The following is a 22,082-nucleotide window of genomic DNA, read 5'->3' as shown; positions in this document are numbered from 1 at the left end:
GTATTGATTTTGACTTCCTGGAAATTTTTACGTGCATACAATGATCAATGCACGAGCGTTTTTGCATTCCGCTCCTTTGGAATGCGGCCGCTGCAGGGATCGTATCCACGACCTCGAACCGCAAATTTCCACGGCGGCCGCCATAGTTAAGAAATGCGTAAGCGTGAAGTGCAACACTGCCTTCCGGTACGAGTGTGGTACAAGCATAGCACAGCTGCACACCTGCTGCACAATTATTTGTCACGGTTCGCCTAAGCTCGTAGTGCCTGCCTAAATACCTTGAAGGGCAGCGCGCCTCCCACGTATCGGAACGCGATAACAAGCTCTTAGACGGCCCACGTGAGACACTATGAAAGATGGCGTGGTCACTGTACAACATTATCACTGCGCAGAGAATCTGATCGTTATGTTCCAATTGTGTTCACTGATACAAATTCAGGAAACGTTATTAGACAGGAACAAATGAAGCAATGCAATTTTACGCACGTGGGGCGCCGTTGCCTCTTCGCCTACCATTGTTTCAAACGAAGTGACGGCGGCAGCGAGCGTTAGTATCGCGCGCTTTCGCTCCGGCGCATACGGTTTGCTTGAAGAAAGTGAACGGTGTGCGTAACGTCTGACGCTTGTCAATGTCAAAATAGAAAAAAAGGCTACGTGCTCAAGAAAACGAGATTACTTACCTATCTGCGCAAGTTCGGCTGCAACTGTTTCAGGGTGCCTTCTCTGCAACAGGCATCATGATCTCTGCCGCGCCACTCATCAAAACAGCCAGGCTCGCACATCAGTCGAAGACGAGTAGCTTGGTCAGCCAACGACTTCAACGGATAAACCTCCCACTTATCGTCGTTAAAGCATTTCACTAAAATGTGCGTTATGATGTCGGAAAAGAAAAAAATACCTTCATCGAAAATCACGAGGCATGAATCACCGCACAACTGTAACCAAGTGACTAGGTCCGAAAGCCGTTCGCAGCTTCACTATCGTATTGAGTTATAAAAACCTTTCAAACACAATATAACCGCACGGAAAAACCGCTAATTAATTGATAATAATTTTTCATCTACTAACCTTCATTAATTTTTAAGAACAACCTAATTTGTGGCGTAAACAACAAATACTACGACCAAAAAATAAGACTACGAAACTAGCGGTACTGTTGTACTGTAATGTACTGTTGCAAAAGTGAGCGCAAAACGAAGCTACACCGGTTGCAACCCCGTGCGCGCTCACACACACACCCGAACGCTCCGAGCCTTGACGTTTGTAGCGCCACCTACAAATAAAAATTACTACTCATTTTGTGTTATTTTTACAAAAGTAACCTTACTAAAATAGTTTACAGCGCCTTTGCAGATGACTAGTAAGGTATGATAAGAGTCCGTCACCTGTATTTCTTTTATTTCCCTCTGGTGTTGTCCTATTTAACTGAACATACGAGACCTGCAGGCTTGGGAGACGAGAGAAGGACAATTCGGCGAGGCTAAAATAAATCGCACGCTTCTTGCAAGGCGAGAGTCGGGAGCAGCCGCAGATACTGCAATTAGCTGTGATACTGTTGCGGCTGTTGCTGAATCCGAAGCTCTTTGGAGTCAATGGTTATAGCGGCTGTGCGCTGCGATATCAAAGCACGTTCGTTGTTTGATCTCTAGTACCATGGCCGTTGGATAAAAAACTATATTTGCTTTCCGGACCGAGGGTGCGTCGCAGGAAGTTCGAAGACCTCTCACGTGTATGTTTGCAGCGTGTGCGAGCTTGCATCCTACGGTTCCCACAGCGCGTCCGATGCTCGAAGGTAGCGCTGTCGTGTGTCGGCGCCTGTTTTATCGCCGGCCGCGCTGCCGCAGTGTCTACTTTTCGGGAACTCCACATGCGTGTAGTCACCGTGTTTGCAACTGAATTTCGCATGCTTCTGCTCCCCTAAACGTGCTCCTTTTGGATCGTACCAATAGCTATGTCATCTAGTGTATGTTAAAACGACGATGGCATTTGTACACCGGCGAAGAAATAAATCTTTATGAACTTGGGCGGCCATGAAGCTAGTCTAACATCGCACTTTTTACGTAGCGAAAACGGCTGCGAAAGTGGGGCGGTCCCCGGAGATAGGCGCTTCAAAGCGACAGCACGAGGAAGTGGCACGCGGCACACGCGCCAAGCATTTCAGAGCTTACTGGCTTTCGAACGAGAGGAGTATGCGCGTGCTCGTGGCCTAATGGTTAGAGCATCGGGCTCGACGGCCGACGTTCGATTCCACCTAATCGGCCACAAATCGTTTTCTTTTAATGAAAGCGAGGTGAAAGAAGAACCTACCAGCCGTAAAGTGAAAGAATGAGGTTTGAACGCTTCGCATTACATTTTTGGAATGTCTACATAGCGAGTCCTAATTATTGTGTACTGGACTCAACTGCTACACTACGAAAATCAACATAAAAAACCCAATGAATTTTTCATTGAGAACACTCAACGGTAATATTGTTGTGTAAGTGTTGAGCAAACTCAATTGCTTTTGAAAACTTGTTGAAGTCCGCTGTGTGTGATAAGATAGCTCGCCAGCTTGGGCAGCGTCAGCATTTACAGCGCCGCTGGGGCACTCGTGATGCGGTCTATAAAAGCCGCTGCTTTCTGATAATAAAGGTTCTTTGGTTGTTGCTTGTCGAAGGTGAAAGACGCACACTTCTTTGCGTCTGTTCGCAACGCAAACATGGTGTCAGAAGTGGTGCCCGCCGATCTGAGGCACCACGGCTCTCGGACGTCAGACTAGCCCTGAAACGAGGACGCCGCGGGCCCCCTAAACAGTGCCAGACGCCGGACACGCCAACGAGTGCCTTACAAGGAAAGGCCAAATAAGATGGCTTTGTTTCAAATTGCTCCACCCGAGCCCTTCAGCCTCGCAACGCCCAACGGCTGGCCTCCCTGGAAACAGCGATTTCTTCGCTTCCGAATTGCGTCTGGACTAGACGGGAAGCCAGAAAAGAGTCAAGTAGATGCATTGGTGTATCTAATGGGACCTCAAGCCGAGGATATCTTCAAAACGTTCAAGCTTGAGCCCGGCGACCAGAAGTTTGAGGTCGTACTGCAAGAGTACGAGGCCTACTTTGTTCCTTGACGAAACATCATTTATGAAAGGGTCAAGTTTAACACCCGAACGCAACAAGACGGCGAATCCGTCGAGGATTTTGTTACTGCAGTGCAGGCGCTTGCTTCCACGTGTGACTACGGGGAGCAGCGGGAGGATTTAATTCGAGATCGTCTCGTGGTGGGTGTGCAAGACCGTAAGATCTCGAGAGCTCTGCAACTCGATCCGGACCTAAAACTACAGAAAGCATTGTTGGTGGCACGACAGCACGAGACCGTCAAGCAACAGCAGGCAGATATTCACCGCGTGCGAGAACAGGAAGTTCACCGAATACAGTCCCAGAGGAGTGCGCGACAAGTTGGGAAGAACGCACCTCCGCCTGAAAGTGGAAACAACGTTCCCAAACCATGCGGCTGGTGCGGAAGAAACAGGCACAGTCGAGCGTCCTGTCCAGCGAAAGATGCAGTCTGCAGAAAGTGCGACAAAGGAGGACACTTCGAGGCGATTTGCCGATCAACCAGAGCTGTCAGGAACGTCGAAAACCAGACCGAGGAACCAGGCTTCCTCGGAGTCTCGTCCCATTCATCCGCTTACAGGTGGGAAGTTCCCATTCTTGTTGAATCCTCGAATGTGGTATTCAAAATAGATATTGGAGCGGACGAAACGGTCATTCCGGCGGAGCTCGTCACTCGCATCTTTCCCGCGATAGAACTTCAACCAGCAAAGCGCCGGCTTCAGGGGCCTGATGGTAAATCCCTTGCCATATATGGTATGGCTGCCATGAATATGACGTTTGCAGGAACGAGCAGCCGCGAGGACGTGTACGTACTTAAAGGCCTCCGAACCCCTCTTCTTGGGAAACCAGCGATAGAAAGGCTCTGCGTAATACCACAAATCAACGTAGTTAAGAAACTGGACCCCGAATCTGATTTTCCACAAGTGTTCCAGGGACTGGGGACCTTCAAAGAAGAGTACGACGTCAAGTTGAATCTGGAAGCAAAGCCTTTCGCGCTGTCGTTCCCACGTAGAGTCCCCCTGCCTTTGTTCGAAAAAACAAAAGAGCTCGAGCGGATGCAAGCACTAGGCGTCATTTCTCCTGTCACCGAGCCTACTACATGGTGCGCACCTATGGTTGTCGTTCTTAAACCCTCGGGTGCTGTTCGAATCTGTGTTGACTTCACGGAACTCAACAGATACGTTCAACGAGAATGGCATCCCATCCCGGCCGTCGAGTACACCACCGGAATGCTACTGGGAGCCAGCACGTTTTCGAAACTCGACGCGAACTCGGGTTTCTGGCAGATACCGCTGAGTGAAGGGAGCAAAGAATACACAACTTTTATCACGCCGTTCGGACGATTTTATTTCAACCAACTTCCGTTCGGAATTTCCTCGGCCCCCGAACATTTTCAAAGGCGAATGGGACAGGTTCTTTCAGGACAGGAGGGAGTCGTCTGCCACATGGACGATGTGCTTATTTGGGGTGCCACGCAGGCGCAGCATGACGAGCGGCTTCGGGCAGTGATGGACCGCCTCCGCACAGCGGGCATTACCTTGAACAGAGATAAGTGCGAATTCAGTGTCACGCAGATTTCATTTTTGGGACATACAATCGGGAACAACGCAGTGCGTCCCGATAAGCAAAAGCTTGACGCGGTGACATAAATGCCGCACCCGACGTCCAAGACAGAGTTACGGCGCGTGATGGGCATGGCAAATTATCTGGCCCGCTTTGTGCCCCGCATGGCGGAAGTCCTTGAGCCTCTTTCGTCCATGATGAGCTCAAGACAGGATTTTGTGTGGGGTCCCGCGCAGGAAGCCGCCTTCAAGAAGTGCAAGACTCTTCTTTCATCGGGCCCTGTTCTGGAAATCTATGATTCCAACATGGAAACAGTGGTCACAGCAGACACCTCATCATACGGTCTTGGAGCTGTCCTGCGCCAAAGGCAAAAAGACGGTGAATTCAAAGTGATTTCTTATGCTTCCAGAACTTTTACAACCACCGAGCGGCGATACGCCCAAATTGAAAAAGAAGGACTTGCCCTCGTGTGGGCTAGTGAAAAGTTCCGTGATTATCTCGTAGGAAAGCGCTTTAGCCTCGAGACAGGTCACAAACCACTCGTATCTTTGTTTGGGTCAAAAGGAATTGACGAACTAACACTGAGGTTACAAAGAATGCGCATGCGTCTGATGCGCTACACGTATGACATTGTGTATGTTCCACGCCGGGACTTGACGGTGCCGGACGCGCTTTCTCCGTCACCTCTTCCACAAACGGAATCCCTGGGACTGGAGGATGAGATCCAGGGCTATCTGCGATTGGTGACATCGTCAGTCCCGGTAACAGCGCCGAGTTTACAGCTTATCGCCCAGGAGCAAGAGCAAGACCCGGTATGTCAAGCTCTTATCAACCTGTGTTCAAAAGGCTGGCCAAGCCGTCGAGACGTTGGGTTTGACCTGAAGCCTTACTGCAATGTGAGGCAAAACATTGCCCTTGTTGAAAACCTGCTCATGTGCGGCTCTCGGATAGTGATCCCATCGACACTACGGCAGCCCGTCCTTAAAATAATTCACGAGGGACACTTCGCCATTGAGAACTGCCGGGCACGCTCCAAGAGCTCAGTTTGGTGGCCAAGTATCGACGCGGACATTGAACGACTTGTTAAGAACTGCCACAGCTGCCTCAAGCAGAGCACCAACCGAAAGATGCCTCTGCAACAGCCTAAGTTTCCAGATAGGCCATGGCAGCGCATTGCGATGGATTTATTCTTTCTTGAGGGAAAATGGTGGCTGATCATCACGGATTATTTTTCACGATACCCGGAGCTCGTAGCGCTGAATAACCTGACTTCATCAGCAGTAATAAACCACTGCAAATCCATTTTCGCCAGACACGGGATTCCGGAAGTAGTTGTTTTTGATAATGGGCCACAATTCTCAAGAGCCATCGGCGCTGAATTTTCAAAGTTTGCATCAGAGTACAACTTTCAACACGTGACATCTAGCCCTCATTATCATCAGAGCAACGGAATGGCAGAGTCCGCCGTGAAAATTATCAAGGGCTCCTTAAAGAAAACTGCTGACGCTTATAAAACTCTTCTGGCCTACAGAGCAAGCCCACTGAAAAACTGATACAGCCCCGCCGAGCTGCTCATGGGGAGACGACTGCGCACGGCCCTGCCCACGTCCAGCGAAAGCCTCCAGCCTCGGACACCAGACTTCCAAGAACTGGCAGCTTTCGAGAGGTCGCAGCGTTAGCGCCAGAAGAGAGACTACGACCGACGCCACGGAGTGCGCGATCTGCCCGAACTGCCCGAAGGAACAGACGTATGGATCGTAGACCTCCAAAGAAAAGGAGTTGTTCGAGGAAGCACCGACGAGCCCAGATCGTACTGGGTCGACTCCGGGGAAACTTCTCTACGCAGAAATCGCACTCATCTCATCCCGCTGCCTCCGACTAGTTTAGAAGACAGCCGACGAACAACGCAACTGACAGCGGATTCACCAGAAATAGGCGATGATGAAAGAAGTAGCGCGTGACAGTGTAACGATCCCTGTCACCATCACACACGAAGCGGAAGGTGTGTGGTTCCTCCAGAACGATTTCAAGCTTCGTAACAAAAGTGGCTTCAAAAAAAAAGAGAGAGAGAGAGGAAGATGTGTGATAAGATAGCTCGCCAGCTTGGGCAGCGTCAGCAGTTACAGCACCGTGGGGCACTCGTGATGCGGTCTATAAAATCCGCTGCTTTCTGATAATAAAGGTCCTTTGGTTGTTGCTTGTCGAAGGTGAAAAACGCACACTTCTTTGCGTCTGTTCGCGACGCAAACGCGCTGTTTCAACAATTGCCCAACAATATATGAATGGTTAATCAACAATCATTTTTGTACGGGGATGCAGAGTGCCGGGTTAATTTTGGCTGCCTGAGATTCCTTGACATGAGCCCAAATCTGAGTACGTGGACTTTTTTAATGCAATTAGCATTATTTGCGTACTTCAGGAACTTTGGGTCTATCTATCTATCTATCTATCTATCTATCTATCTGTCTGTCTGTCTGTCTGTCTGTCTGTCTGTCTGTCTGTCTGTCTGTCTGTCTGTCTGTCTGTCTGTCTGTCTGTCTGTCTGTCTGTCTGTCTGTCTGTCTGTCTGTCTGTCTGTCTGTCTGTCTGTCTGTCTGTCTGTCTGTCTGTCTGTCTGTCTGTCTGTCTGTCTGTCTGTCTGTCTGTCTGTCTGTCTGTCTGTCTGTCTGTCTGTCTGTCTGTCTGTCTGTCTGTCTGTCTGTCTGTCTGTCTGTCTGTCTGTCTGTCTGTCTGTCTGTCTGTCTGTCTGTCTGTCTGTCTGTCTGTCTGTCTGTCTGTCTGTCTGTCTGTCTGTCTGTCTGTCTGTCTGTCTGTCTGTCTGTCTGTCTGTCTGTCTGTCTGTCTGTCTGTCTGTCTGTCTGTCTGTCTGTCTGTCTGTCTGTCTGTCTGTCTGTCTGTCTGTCTGTCTGTCTGTCTGTCTGTCTGTCTGTCTGTCTGTCTGTCTGTCTGTCTGTCTGTCTGTCTGTCTGTCTGTCTGTCTGTCTGTCTGTCTGTCTGTCTGTCTGTCTGTCTGTCTGTCTGTCTGTCTGTCTGTCTGTCTGTCTGTCTGTCTGTCTGTCTGTCTGTCTGTCTGTCTGTCTGTCTGTCTGTCTGTCTGTCTGTCTGTCTGTCTGTCTGTCTGTCTGTCTGTCTGTCTGTCTGTCTGTCTGTCTGTCTGTCTGTCTGTCTGTCTGTCTGTCTGTCTGTCTGTCTGTCTGTCTGTCTGTCTGTCTGTCTGTCTGTCTGTCTGTCTGTCTGTCTGTCTGTCTGTCTGTCTGTCTGTCTGTCTGTCTGTCTGTCTGTCTGTCTGTCTGTCTGTCTGTCTGTCTGTCTGTCTGTCTGTCTGTCTGTCTGTCTGTCTGTCTGTCTGTCTGTCTGTCTGTCTGTCTAGCTAGCTAGCTAGCTAGCTAGCTATTCAGTTATCTATAACTGTCGATCGATCGATCGATCTACGCCGATCTAGTGACCCGATAGCTTTGGCCACTGGGCGTGTGATCGTGGAGCTGTCGTGGTTGTTCCATCTACGTCATTCAAACGTTGTCATCCGACTCTTGTGATGTCGTCGTGATCACGCCATCGTCGCCATAGAGTCGTTGTCAACCCATTAATGTCGTCAATCACAGGCCTCAATTCTGGGTCCCCTTTTGTAATATAATTAATGAGAGGTAATTAATTATTTGTTATATTACTTACATAAGTGAGACACAGAGAGGTAATGACTTACCTCTCTGTGTCTCTTCTTATAGACTATTCGCGGACGACTATTTTCTTCCTCCAATTTAACAACTTGAACGACATTACTAATTTTCAGAATGACATCTCCTCTATGCATATTTGGTGCATAACTTGGCAAATGGAAAGAAATGCTACCAAAGATAAGGTTTTCCGTGTTCTCCGAATATCATCGTCTCCTGCCACTAACTTAACGACATTCCCCTCTAGCCATTACCTAGGCGTACGCATCGCCCCCTTTCTAGTTTGGTCTCTCCACATCAGTTTCATAATTATTGACGCCAATCGCATGCTTGGGTACATCCACCGTAATCTCTTCTCCGAACCTGTCTCACTAAAGCTACTCATCTAAAATACGTTAAATTGTAGCAAGCTAGAATACGCCGCTGCTGTACTGGATCCCAGCTGGGAGAATGTAGTTCAGTACCTTGAATTAATCCACAACTTGAGCCGCCAAGCACGCATAAGCGCCAAGAAGGACTCACTCAAATTTTCGCCTCTGGCTTCTAGTCGTAAGCTTTTCCGCCTGTGTTTACGCCATAAAATCTATCATCATATTCCAGCTCTTCGTGACGCGCTTATTAAGGCCTCAGATAGCTCAAGGGTAGAAAAATTGACCGTCCGGCTTTATGGCACCAAAATTCAATGGCACTAACATTGGCGTTTCAACACTCTACCTTCGGTAGGAGTCGAACTCATGAGCCTTGTTGCTAATTAAGGCGAAGTTAATTAGGTTACAATTAATTAAGATAAAGTTAAGGCACTCTAACCGACGACCTTTGGTACGAGTCGAACCCTACACTTTTAAATTTTGCCGGATTTTCCGCCTCATGAGCCATATAATGCTTTCGCATTAAATCAAGTAAAGGCAAAACAAGTAACAGGAAGTGACAACGCATTCGAATGAGAATGTCTAGTCAACCGCCGGGGTTGATCAGTGACTATGGTGTTGGTCTGCTAAACACGAGGTCGCGGGATCGAATCCCAGACACGGCGGCCGCATTTCGATGGGGTCGAAATGCGAAAACGCCCATGTACTTAGATTTAGGAGCACGTTAAAGAACACCAGGTGGTCCGGAATCCCCCACTACAACGTGCCTCATAATCAGATCGCTCGTAAAACCCCGTAATTTAAGGTCGTTTAATGAGTGTCTCGCGTAGGTTTAGGTCAATTTTGCTTCCCTTTCACGCGTACAGGCTAGGATTTATAATTCTAATAAAGTTCGTGTTAAGTCATTTGGAAAGATTGGTTGCGCTTTGTAGACGATCACAAGGAAGAAGACAGGACAGGCGCAATGCGCTTTGTAGACGATCACATCACGCTTTGTAACCAAAACATGCCCAGAACATCACTTGACACGAATCTGCGGTCACCATGACCGATCACCAACGGTTTGTTCCGAATAGCTAACATTGTTTGATAAGATAATCTAACCTACCTGTTCTTCTCACAGGTGTATATTCATTTTTTACAGTTATTGCAGTTAGTTAATATTGTATGTGTTATTAAAATGATCTAGCTACTCCCCTCCATAATACCTTTGGCACGGAGGATATTACAAAAATAAATATATAGAGCAGTTCTCATTGTCGTCACACTGTATTTAATACTGGTTAAGCACAAAATTTACAAAAAAAAACGCAAAGGGACGCGCACGGGACAGGCGCTAACTTCCAACTAACGTTTAATGTAAGACGTCGTGAATATAAACAGAAAATACAAGAATGAACATAATCATTTGATTAACATTTGTCTAACATGTGTGCGTTGCTAAGCAATAACAAAAGAAACAGTGAGCTAAAGCACTCATACACATCACTATTCATTACTGCAGCTTCCACGATCTCGCATGTGCACTGATCTTTGTTGCTAAAATAAATACGGCAGTGTTGTTATGATATGGCTTGAACTTAGAGTCTCGGCAGACAACACCTTCGGCATATGTGACGAATTATTGCTTGTGTTTCACTTGGTACCCCTTCTGACTTTGCACCGCCGATGTTAAAAAATCGTGAGGTTTTACTTGCCGAAACAACGTTCTCATTTTGAGGTAAGCCGGAAATTCTTTAACGTGCACCAAAGTACACGGGTGTTTTCGCATTTCGCTGTCATCGAAATGCGGCCGCCCGCCATGGCGGGGATTCAATCCCTCAACCTCGTGCTTAGCAGCCCAACACCATAGCCACTCAGCAACCACGGCGGGTCACCGGCAATGTCAATCTGCAAAACTTGGTCAATTTGTCCGGGGCTGACATGACGACTTTCACGCCTGCATTTTCCCCAATATTCTTGGGACGTCACACTGTCATCGTCGCGCTGTCGTCTTACCATCGTCATAATTTCAGAAACGGCATCTCATTGTCGATAATCGTCGTCGCACCGCCATCACTGTTCCTTCTGCGTCATTCCGTCGTGATCGCCTTTCGATGGTGGCTGTGTGTCACCACGTCGTCGTCGCCATCAAGGTTGCCCTCGCGCCAGCGTCGTCACGCTCTCCTTGTTGTCCCACTTCAGAAATGGCATCCCATCGTCACAGTCGTCGTCATGCCGTCATGGCCGACCCTGTCGAGCGATTGTCATAGCAAAGCTGGCCGATCACGAGACAGCGTATGTCGCAATAGCCGAAGCCATGGACAGGGAGAAAAGAAGGATAGGGACTATCCGGTCTGCTACCCTGCGCTCTAGAAGGGCGAGGGTAGACGGTAAAGGAACCAAACCTCTGAATTATCCGTGTAGATACTAAATGAATGTCTTCAGCAATGCAGTGGGTTGTTACACTGCTTGTATGCTAATCAGATTAACATCAATAGTCATCGTGAGATGGGTTCTGGCGGAATTTCGCTCCTTTTGTCATTATTTCTGCTTTTGTTTCTATCTTTCATTCTTTTCTTTTTTTTGAGTTCGTGCTCCGCACTATCGGTGGAATAAATTATTGTTAAAAAAAGAAAAAGCAGGCCAGCCGAACTCAGCCGAATAGAATAGAATAGAACCGAATAGAATAGAATGGAATGGAATAGAAGACAAAGAAAGCATGCACGAAGGCCTCTATTGCGGCTCAAGTTTAAGTATATCCTTTTTTTTAACATTCCTATCAACGCAAGGCTTACTTTAGTATTGATCAATACTTTATCTCATGTATTCATAGTTTATTTTGCATCTTGGATTATTTGTTTTCTTTTTCTTTTTCAGGTTATTTATTTATTAACCAATTTATGTTATTTTGATTTATTTATTGAATCATATTACCACCCGATTCGTGGCCTATCCCCCTCAGTGGGTTTGTGCCATTAACTGAGGCTTCATCATCATCATCATCTTTAGCCACTGTGGAATATGGTGGGCAGTGGGCGTAGTTCTCTCCACGTCATACTTGAAGCTTCGGAAAACCTTGTGCCTTCTCAATTCAGATTTCTCGTAGGTAATTTGCCATCACGTGGTTATTATAGGACAATGAGTAGTTTTATCTCACTTCTAAGTAATACCACTGGCGCCGGTCCCAGCTTTTCACAGAAAGTTTTGCTTTGAGCGAAAAAAGTACATAAAAAGATTTGAGTCTTACAGCCTAACTATTACATTCAGCTACACGCGCAATCTAAACGTCTGCTATTTTAGTGCGGTGAATAGTGTGCGCAATAAACCGAATGTTTTGACGCTAACCGTTCTGAAAATATTCCATGTTTCATTTGAAACGAGAAGGGGGGTTAACCGGGAGGCCCGATTTTCATTAATCATATCATGAGAAGCCAACGAACAAAGACACCAAGGAAAACATAGGGGAAATTACTTGTACTTACTAATTGAATTAAAGAAATGATAAAAAATGGCAATTAAAGTGGATGAAAAAACAACTTGCTGCAGGTGGGAAACGATCCCACGTCTTCACATACATACATACATACATACATACATACATACATACATACATACATACATACATACATACATACATACATACATACATACATACATACATACATACATACATACATACATACATACATCTTTATTTCAGCAGCTAAGAACTTATTACACATATCGTGCCCGCATAAGCGCAAGTCGCTTGTGGGCGGGTCACGGCAGACATGAGCTGCTAGCTCACTGCTAGCAAAAGTACGACGCGTATGTTACATATCGCAACACCTTGAAGAGAACACTGAACAGGAATATTTTACTGTGTTAGTAGCGTGAGACAAAAACGAATATGAAAAATAAAATTTTCCTCCATTTCTTTGGGAAAAGGTAAGAAATGCATATATAAAAAAGATCACAATCTTTTTGTTTACATGACAATAGTATATTGGTAGGAACGGTTTAAAAAACATAAGCACACAATACTTGTCAAGTATTTTGAGGATCAAGCAACCATGCTTTAATTTGTTGTTTGGCTTCTTTTTGGGAATGCTGTTGAATTATTTCTTTCGGCAACTCGTTAAAATAAAAAGGAACGTAATAATCTCGACACATTTTAGCATAGTTCGTATATAGACGCGATAACTGATAAAGGTATGTTTTTCTTAGCGCTTTAGGCTTACTCTGTATTATTTTGTGGCGATTCGAGAAAATATTACGGAGAAGTATCACTTCTGCAAGCAGATCAGAAAAGGATTCAACACCTCCAATATTACTTCTTACGATCTACTTTCGTTTGTGAGCAGGAACCAAAAACTGAAATACCATATCTGAGCACAGACTGGCCTAGAGCCTTAAAAACTAACCTTCTCCACTTAACAGGCGTGTTAAATTTAGGCGTGTATAACTGATCTGCTGCCGTTCGTAAACGCTTCATTATGTAGTCAATGTGGACATCCCACAACATACGGTCGTCAAAATGAAGACCAAGGTACTTAACAGAAGAGGATAGTGGTAGAGACAGGCAAGAGCATTTTAAACACTGAGAACCATGTAATTGAATGGACAGGTCTAGGCTAACAATCTAATGAGGATTTCTGAAACGTATCATGGTGGTTTTGTCTTTGTTTAAATATATTTCATTAGCATTTAACCAATCAATCACACGTGTTGCGTCTTCTTGAAGTAGTTTTACGTCTTCAGAATACGATTCGTGTGATATAGGTAGTGCAGTGTGATCAGCGTATTGAAATATTGCAGCATTCAGTTGTATGTTGGCAATGTCATTTAAGTAAATGTTTAAACAAAGATGTGCCAGGACCGATCCTTGAGGTACACTATATCTAGCTAATGTAAAATCACTATATGTATTTTTTATAGAAACTACATGCATACATCACCCGTGCAACGCTCTAACCAATTGACGCTATAGTGGGGCATCTACAAAATAAACTGAGCACAAACTGTTTTTATTTATTTAACTTTATTTATTGTTATTTTTATTTCTCTGGAGGGGAGGGGGGGAGGTGATGACTTCTTAGCGAAAGCGCTTAGAGATTCTTGGCTTCGCCTCCTAAATGTGAAAAAATTGGCTGAAGGCTTAGCTTGGTTAAGCCTGGAAGATTGCGAAAGCAATACCCTTGGCTGCGCCTTGGTTCGGCTGATGGTGTGGACATGGTTGCCCTTTGTTAAACTTATGGCTGTACATCATCCGACATAGCGCAAGGCAGCGCGCCGACCACTGCGAGGAGCCGAGCTGTAGCCCCATTTTCCTCCTAGCGTGACGTCACACCAGCGAGCGCCCTCTCTCAATAGCGCCGCTGCTGCGGCGCGCAAGCCTTCGCCTCCACCATCGATGCCGCGAGCTGGGGCCCCGTCTCTCCGTCTGGCGTGACGTCACACGGTCACGTGGCGCGCAGCTGTGTGAGGAGGCGCCACGACCACCGATGGGCCGAAAGTGCGAGCAGTATTGCTTTCGCAATAAAAGTGGCAGAATAACACTCTTTGAACAGCACATCCTTCATAACAGCCGGTGCCACGTGAGAAAATCGAGTGGCCGGGGGGGAGGGAGGGGGGGGGAGAATGTTCTCTCGGATAAAGCGCACGATTGTCAGCGCTCAGAGGCCGCATTCACAAAGGTTTTCGTTCGTAAGTGCTGTTCGCCATTGGCTGGCCGCATTCGCTCGTTGTACGTCCAGCATCAGGGTTAGCAGCAATTTGCCCTTACGAATAATTCTAGCGTAAAAGGTCTTTCTGCCCCCGGATTGGCATTGACGCAGCTGGCATTTCGCGGTGCATTTTGTTTAATACTGTGCTTGAATGCCAGTGCAGGCGAACTACGAAAACCCACGGCGTCATGGTGTACGTATACCGTATACACTTATAGCACAGATGTCAGCACTGAACCAATGGCATCTGGGTCCATACGCATAAAACCAGGTCTGACGCCACGACTGTTCGTCATGCCAGGTGCCAGTCAATCCCGATGTCGGGCATGTAATTAGCGAAGGGGGCCGGCCTATGGCGAGCAGAAGCTGCAACAAGCTTTGCGAATTCGACCCCTGGTCTTTGCACCGAGATCATGAACTTCGAGTTAAGGACGGACGGACGGACGGACAGACCCTTTTAACCTTTGTAACGGGGTAATGGCTGATGTCACCAATCTAGCAGTCTTACATTTCGGCGTCTTTTATTAATGCATTTAGTATACTTTGAGAACTAACCGCGATTTCTTCATCTTGTTTTCGTGGGGCGATACCGAATATATGCAGTCTAACACAGCAGTAAAAAGCGCATGGGGGTACCGGTGGTACCCCCGTGCGAACAACTCCCCCGAACAACTGTAGCGGTTCGAGGAAGACCCATAGTTGATCGCTGTGTGCGGCGTGCGTTTGTTTGTGTGCGTGTGCGCGTGCGTGCGTGTGTGTGCGTGCGCGCGCGCGCGTGTGTGTGGTCGGATGACTCGTTTGAACGCTCAAAATGTCAGAAATCGATGCTCTTTAATTTGTTTAATCAGGAGTGTGTTTTGACGTTCTGGAACGTTAGGAGCCGAATTAACAAATTTCCTAGTTCGTAAGTGCCCTTTGCCATTAGCCTGCGACCTTGGCCAGTAATATGTGAATCATAAAGATTGGCTAAAATATACTCTTATGAACAATATTAGCGTAATAATTTTTAGGGAGAACACTGGCCCGGAAGTTTAGATCTACGCAAGCTTTAAACCAATCACGTCCGGCCGAGAAATGTTGCATGATCGCAGAGATGGAGTTAGGTGCCTGATCGGAGATGTTCACCACCACTGTTTGCATCGATCGCTCCATGCGTCATCGCACTAATTTCGAATGCACAGATCACCCGCGCCTGTAGTCATAGGAAAAGCTCTTGTGCTAGAATTCCAGCCAATCCTTCTACTTCTCAAATTACTCACGAAGGTGAGCAATCATTGGCAAAGTGCACTTATGAAGCAAAATTTCGTGAATGCAACCCACCAAGCATTGCGTGACGGTAGAGTGTACTGTGAAAATGAATGACGCGAGTATGCCGCTAGAAAATGCTGTCGATTGTTTTTTTTTTTTCTTAAATTGACCTTTTTTTATTATTAACTCTATGCGAGGAGATGTTGGTTGCTGTTAGACGGCGCCGGCTGCTCCTCCTAATTGATGGGTGATAGCACTCGTCCGTCGTTCTCCTTTTAGTCTGCGTCTTTGTATGGCTCATTTCTTTTCTTCAAGTGAATGAACGTCAAACAAGGAATGAAGAAAAGCCTAAAGTGAGAACGGTTCTAAAGTTCACATGCACACAACAAAAACAATTGTTTCTGAGCAGTTCACAATCGTTTGAGTGTTCATGTTTACGTACACACGGTGGTCTTCGTTGGTGGAAAACACAGAGCACACACCTTCAAGAGCCACCCAAAAGGAGACGCAAATTATTGCTAGTTGGTGGCACCATGTGTATCGTCTTATGTCTGTACGGGCTGGTCACCTCAAGGCAAACACATTCCCTGAAAATGGCTGTCGCCCTGCAGGTCCTTCGCCCTCGTAAAACCGGAAGGCTAGCTCGATCTGCTTAATCGTAGCAAGTGGCTTCACACATAATCTCTTTACTAGAGTACAGGATAAAGGAACGAAATACAATAATTATCTTTACAATAAGTTGCAGTCGAACTGTACCAGGGCAAGGTGCAAGAATTTCTGCGAGCGCGCGCGAACATGCAACAGTCGCGTGTTCCCAACATTTATTTGCGTGCATTTTAAATCATGAGCAAGGACGCGCGACGGGGCGATGTGTTGTAGAACGACGGCGACCGTCAGAAACGTACCATATCGAGTCCAACTTGCGCGTTCGTGCTGCAATCTCCACGGCGAATTCCCCGCACACTGACCTTCCTCACTCTCGCACTCTGCTGCACGTAACTGACTGTAATCGATGCCGCAGCGGACAGGCGACACTCGCGGCCGCTTCTCGAGAACCATTGCAGAATCATTTGAGCCGCGCCATTATTTCGCCGCTTGTCAAGAGCGCGAGTGCTTTTCCGCGAAAGCCGTGATCGGCCGGTGAAGTTTCGCTTCCTCGTGGCAACCGCGGCAGCACCGACCGCCGCTGTGGCCGGCCGGTTCGCGACGAGCACCGGATTGGCTGCAATTTGCCGCTATGAACAATGCTGTCGCAACAGTTTTACGTGAATTCAGACCCCGATTTACAGCTGTGGAAGGACTCTGATGCCGTATTCACAGATGCCGCTTACGCTGAAAGTGTTCGTAAGAGCTAATTCTAGTCTATTCTTATCCGGAGCAAATTACTGGCGCATGCGGCCGGTGATGTAAAAAAAAAAACAAAAAAACTCTTACGAACGAAAAACTTTGTCGATTCAGCCCCTGAGTCCGCGAAGGCGAATGTGCGGCACTCAGCCGAAGCATGAAACCGTCGTGTGACAGCGAAATGTCGCACGCGAGGGTCAAGCAAGATCCGCACAACGGGCACATAGGCCAGCTCGAGTCTCGCACGCATCGAGGCAGCGTGTCGAACCGGAAAGATTTTGAGTTCTATTCGGGTTCAGTTTCAGACTTCTGAATATTTTCCGGTTCGGCTCAGGTTCAGCTCCGCAACAAAAAAAAAAAGAATAATGGTTCGAACCGGTTTTAACCGGTTAATACGGGTTCACAACGCTTCGGAAATAAGGAGACAAAAAGTTTTGGAAAAGCAACGTTTTTTTTTTTTTTTTCAGCCTTACCAATGAATTTATCTGAATGAATTTACTACAAGGTGACTGCAGGCACGCAGTCGTGCTGTGATGTTTTTATCTCGAAGGCCGCGGCGCCGAATACGTTGGAAACACGATTACGTCCATTTTAGCGCCTGTAAACAGCCGTACATGTGCCAGTGAGGGAATATTCACTACCCCGCACCTCCACCAGATGTCACCTGGTAGTGACGTATAAAGAACACAGTAGCAATACTGTGAAAGATGACACTAGCTTTTATTGGGCGAAACTGTGCCCACTAAAACAGGCTACACTTAAAGAACGGCGACAACGGGGAACACAGTCGGCGATCATCAAAATCTGATCAGCGGGTTAAGCGCTCCGGCTTTTATAGATCAGTCGTGGAATGTTCCAGAGTAACCGCTAGGACCCGCGTGCCTTCCACAAAGTTCTACACCATTCGAGTCGCGCATGCATGCAATCAGATTACACAAGGTTCGGCGACAACAGAGAGCGGATAGAAGCATCAATAACATTCTAGAAAATTCCGATACATGTAGACGCGCCCTGCGCTGAGCGATAATATTTCTTAGACGGTAAAAGCGCTCACCTGTAAAAGATAAACGAGTTCAAGTGTCAATATAGATAGCTCAAATAGTGTGCTTCCGCCCTTTGATATAGACGAAAGCTCTGTGCAATCACAAATTGAAGCAGTGTGGTCAGACTAGCATGAACCCAGCCGCTCCTCTGTGTACGCCTTTCTGAAGTCGATCTGTTAATTGTTCACCTAAATCTCACCATAAAATCAAATTTTTTGTTTTGCTAATAGGATTTGGCAAACTTAGTTACTGCTACGTTATCAAATGGTCACCAATCAGACGTATTTGGTCGATATTCTGAACCTGCAGCGGTAATAAAAATTCAAATCGCCTTTGTGAGGAATTTAAAAAAAAAACATTCATTTTGTCCCCCCAGTGGGAATCCTGTGAAGCCCACCATGCTGTGAAGCACAGTGGGAAGGCCACCAATCCGAAAGCGACCGTTCCTTCATCATGGTCATAGAGCCCAGGCATCGTACAGCCAATTTCGGCTTTACATGTAGCTTTTGAATAATAAAATGCCTTCTGAAGAAGGCGATTTTCGAAACCTTTTTCTAATTTTCAAGACACCTGCGGTAGTGGATTAGCAGCTATGGCGTGGCGCTGCTAAGCACGATGTCGCGGTATTTAAAAATTAAATTAGCGGTTTTACGAGCCAAAACCACGATCTGATTATGAGTCACGCCGTAGTGGGGGACTCCGTAATAATTTGGACCACCTGGTGTTCTTTAACGTACAGCTAAATCTAAATACACGGGTGTTTTTCGCATTTCGCCCCCATAGAAAGGCGGCCGCCGTGGCCGGGATTCGATCCCGTGAGCTCGTGCGTAGGAGTGCGATATTTCCATGGGGGCGAAATCCAAAAAACGTCCGTGCATTGGGTGCTCGTCGAAGAACCCCGGGTGGTCGAAATTAATCCGGAGTCTCCCACTACGGCGTGCCTCATAATGCGATCGTGGTTTTGGAACGTATTTTGTTACATCTTTCAGTCGTTGAAATGTCTCCAATTGTTCTGCCACGTAGCTAAAAAAATTCGCCTGTCAGTTTATGAACAAAAAAATTTTTCGCTACCACACAAGTTCCTAAATCTATTGACAAATTGCTACGGCAACACTGGCTCACAGGGCTTTATGAAATACTTGTCTAACCGGTTCCGACCGTTCCTACAATGGCGCAAAAAAAGGTTCACTTCGGTTGCGGTTTGATTCGACGCTCTGAACGCGAGTGGCGCCGACATAAGACGAGCGCGCTACAGAACACGAATATCGCTGCAACATGGAAAAGGCACCACGTCGCTCGAGGCAGAGAATTTCATCCGCCCAGCGACCACGCGAGACGACTTAGGTAGGCGTCCCAGAAATCGTTCCGTGTGTTGTGCCTATAAACAAAGAGAAGCTCTGAAAGGCTTGCGCCACTTTCTCGTCGACAATGAGCTCAATAGTGCCTAGTTAAGGGAGGCAATTTTTGTCTCACGATAACATCATCGTGACTTTGCCGTGCATCGGCATTTTTGTCTTTGTGATATGCTATCCCTTTTGAAGTTCAATTTGTTATCATAAGTTTTCCACGTTAGTGACTTTCCATTCGCTTTGCTCTCAACTATTTCAACGTGAACAGAGAGTATTCGTGCTTGTCACAGGACTTGTATGCATTTAGGTATCGTTTTGGAATAGCCTGGCTCTTAAGTGCGCCAACCCGTTCTGTGCAATTATTAAACAAAACCAGCAACACTCGCTCGTGTCGCGGTTCGCCCAAGCTGGCGCTGAGCGCGCACGCGAGGCGGCATCGGGTCCCTCATTCAACTGCTGATGTAAAGAGGGAAAAAAGGACCTTCCTTCTCAGCTACACTGCCTGCTTAGCGGGAATAGCAGCTGATGGCAACGGGTTCTCATGCTAATGTAAGGTTCAAGCTAAAGATTGACCTTCTAAGTGATAGGAATCGGCGAAGCCTATATGAGGCGACGATGTTTCTTTTCCTTTCTGTTTTTCGAAGAAGCTGCATCGCTTTGAGTTTACGTCGTCGCCATTACAGTTGAATCCAAGTTTACCATTCTTTCACTGGCAACACGTCACCTCAAAGAATTAGAAGCCTGCGCAAGTGGCGTAGATTTAAAGCGGCAGCTTTATTTGGCTCAACCCACCACTATGCGGTTTGTTTCTGGCCACTTATGGGAGGAGAGTCAACTTGGATTAGATCAGTTAAGGCGGCCGGTCCATGTCAAATATCACTTACGAAAAAACACCTCTGTGAATTCGGCTCGAAGGCCCGTATACACGGAGCAAGGCGCGCATTCACAAAAAAGTTCCAACGCTAGAACTGCTCTTAGGAACCGGCCAATGGCTATTATTGACCTATTAACAGCCAAGCGCAAAGAGTACGTGCAACGGAAAAGCTTTGCGAATTCTTCCACACTTTTGGCTTAGAGCCTGCGTTCACAAAAAACGTCTTACTTTAGAATTGATCGTAAGAAAATCTCACCTATCGTGATGATAGGCATATCATTAGCGAATACATATGGCAAATGGTAAACGGTACTTACGAACGAAAAGCTTCGTGAAATAGGCCCCAGTTCGTAAGAACAATAGTACTGTAGCGCCGCGAAACGACGCTTCTATGCGCAATGCCAAGAGCGCATGCGCGAGCAACCACGTGACTTTTCTTCGTGAGCTTCGGAGTGAATAAAAGGTCAGTTGTTGTTTGGGATGCATGGTTGCTTATACTCGCTTAGCTCAGCCTAGCAGCGCGTTCCAACAGTACAATACTATGGCGACTGCAATCATAGTAGGGGCCTAATGCACAACGCTTTTCGTTCGCAAGCGCCGTTTGCCATTGCCCCGATGCCTTCGCTAATAATTTCGCCCAAATGACAATTCGCCGGCACCTCTTCTAACGAACAGAGCTTGTAGCAACAAATCACTTTTAATCTAGATTCGTTATTGAAATAAGATTTAAGCCAATCTTGATGCTGGACCTATCATTATCAAAAGTCGCTGGTCAATGGTAAAGAGCACTTACGAACAAATAGCTTTGTGAATTCTGCCCCAGTTAAGGCTTAAGCACGTATTTCTTTGCCAATGTCGGGTGTCCCAAAATAACATTTAACGCTCCATTTTGTGAATGGAAGGTGCGTTGCGCTATGCCTCTTCAGAAGCGCTTCGCCTTCCCGGGTATACGTTTGTGTCTCGAAAGTAAGGGCGAAATCGCTTGCTCTTCAATAGTGCATGTCATGTGGTAGCTTCATGCTCACTTTTTGCCAGAATATATGGGGGCGAATTCACAAATATTTTCGCTCGTATCCATTCGCGGCCGCCTTCGATAAAAAATTTCCAACATCATAATACTTGGAATTTGATTTTACGAACAATTCAAGCGTAACAGATTTTTGTTAGCCAGCGTTCGCATCTGCCAGGTTAGTACATAGAGCACTTTCTTTCGCGACATGATTATTACTCTTGTAATTGTGAGTGTCTGTGCGACCTAACATGTTCCTTTTATTTTTATTTTCAATTTTTATTTTAAAGCAATTTTATTTTTTGTATATAGTTGAAATGGCTGGAGGCATACTGCGTCTAACCACCTTTATCCCAATTTAACCACACACTACGTGCCTCAAATGAATTTGATTTCGCAACAAATGGCACAATCTCACAATGACTGGCGTGGTCATTTCCGATGCTCTGTGAAGGGCCGGCTTTGTTGTTTTGGCATTTCAAGCTTGGCATTTCGGAGTTGAATTCACAAAATGTTTTCTTGGTAAGCTCCCTTTGCCGTAGGCGAACTGAGTTGCAAGACGGCACCACACTCAAATGCGAGTGATATTTTGTTCGCACGATAACATCATATGTTTAGGAGAGAGATGCCTCGGCTCGTCCTAAAGTTCCTGGTCGTCTTGGTTCGGAAAACGCGCAACGTATTGGGCTTCGAGTCAACTTGTTTTAATGCGGAAGCATTCCTTGGCAAGCACCCCAGGAAAATCTGTCTGGCCCGTGACGCAAAAATGCATAATTAGTCAAGTTAACACATGGAATTGTTATAAAAGTGTAATAGTAGATCACTGATAGCGTT

The 22,082-nt window shown here is 46.5% G+C and overlaps 1 protein-coding gene across 1 annotated transcript; it reads left to right on the top strand.

The window, feature by feature from the left end:
* The first annotated feature begins 4,738 nt into the window (after positions 1-4,738).
* On the top strand, positions 4,739-6,707 carry LOC140215430 (uncharacterized). Its single transcript, XM_072285989.1, has 3 exons — positions 4,739-5,030; positions 5,298-5,464; positions 6,184-6,707. The coding sequence occupies exons 1-3, from the start codon at positions 4,739-4,741 to the stop codon at positions 6,532-6,534; spliced, it is 810 nt and encodes a 269-aa protein (XP_072142090.1). The 3' UTR covers positions 6,535-6,707.
* Positions 6,708-22,082: the final 15,375 nt, after the last annotated feature.

Source organism: Dermacentor andersoni, chromosome 1 (assembly GCF_023375885.2).
Source record: "Dermacentor andersoni chromosome 1, qqDerAnde1_hic_scaffold, whole genome shotgun sequence".
In the NCBI taxonomy this organism is placed as follows: Eukaryota; Metazoa; Arthropoda; class Arachnida; order Ixodida; family Ixodidae; genus Dermacentor; species Dermacentor andersoni.
The sequence above is the reverse complement of the archived record's forward strand: the minus strand, read 5'-3'. Positions and strand labels throughout refer to the sequence as shown.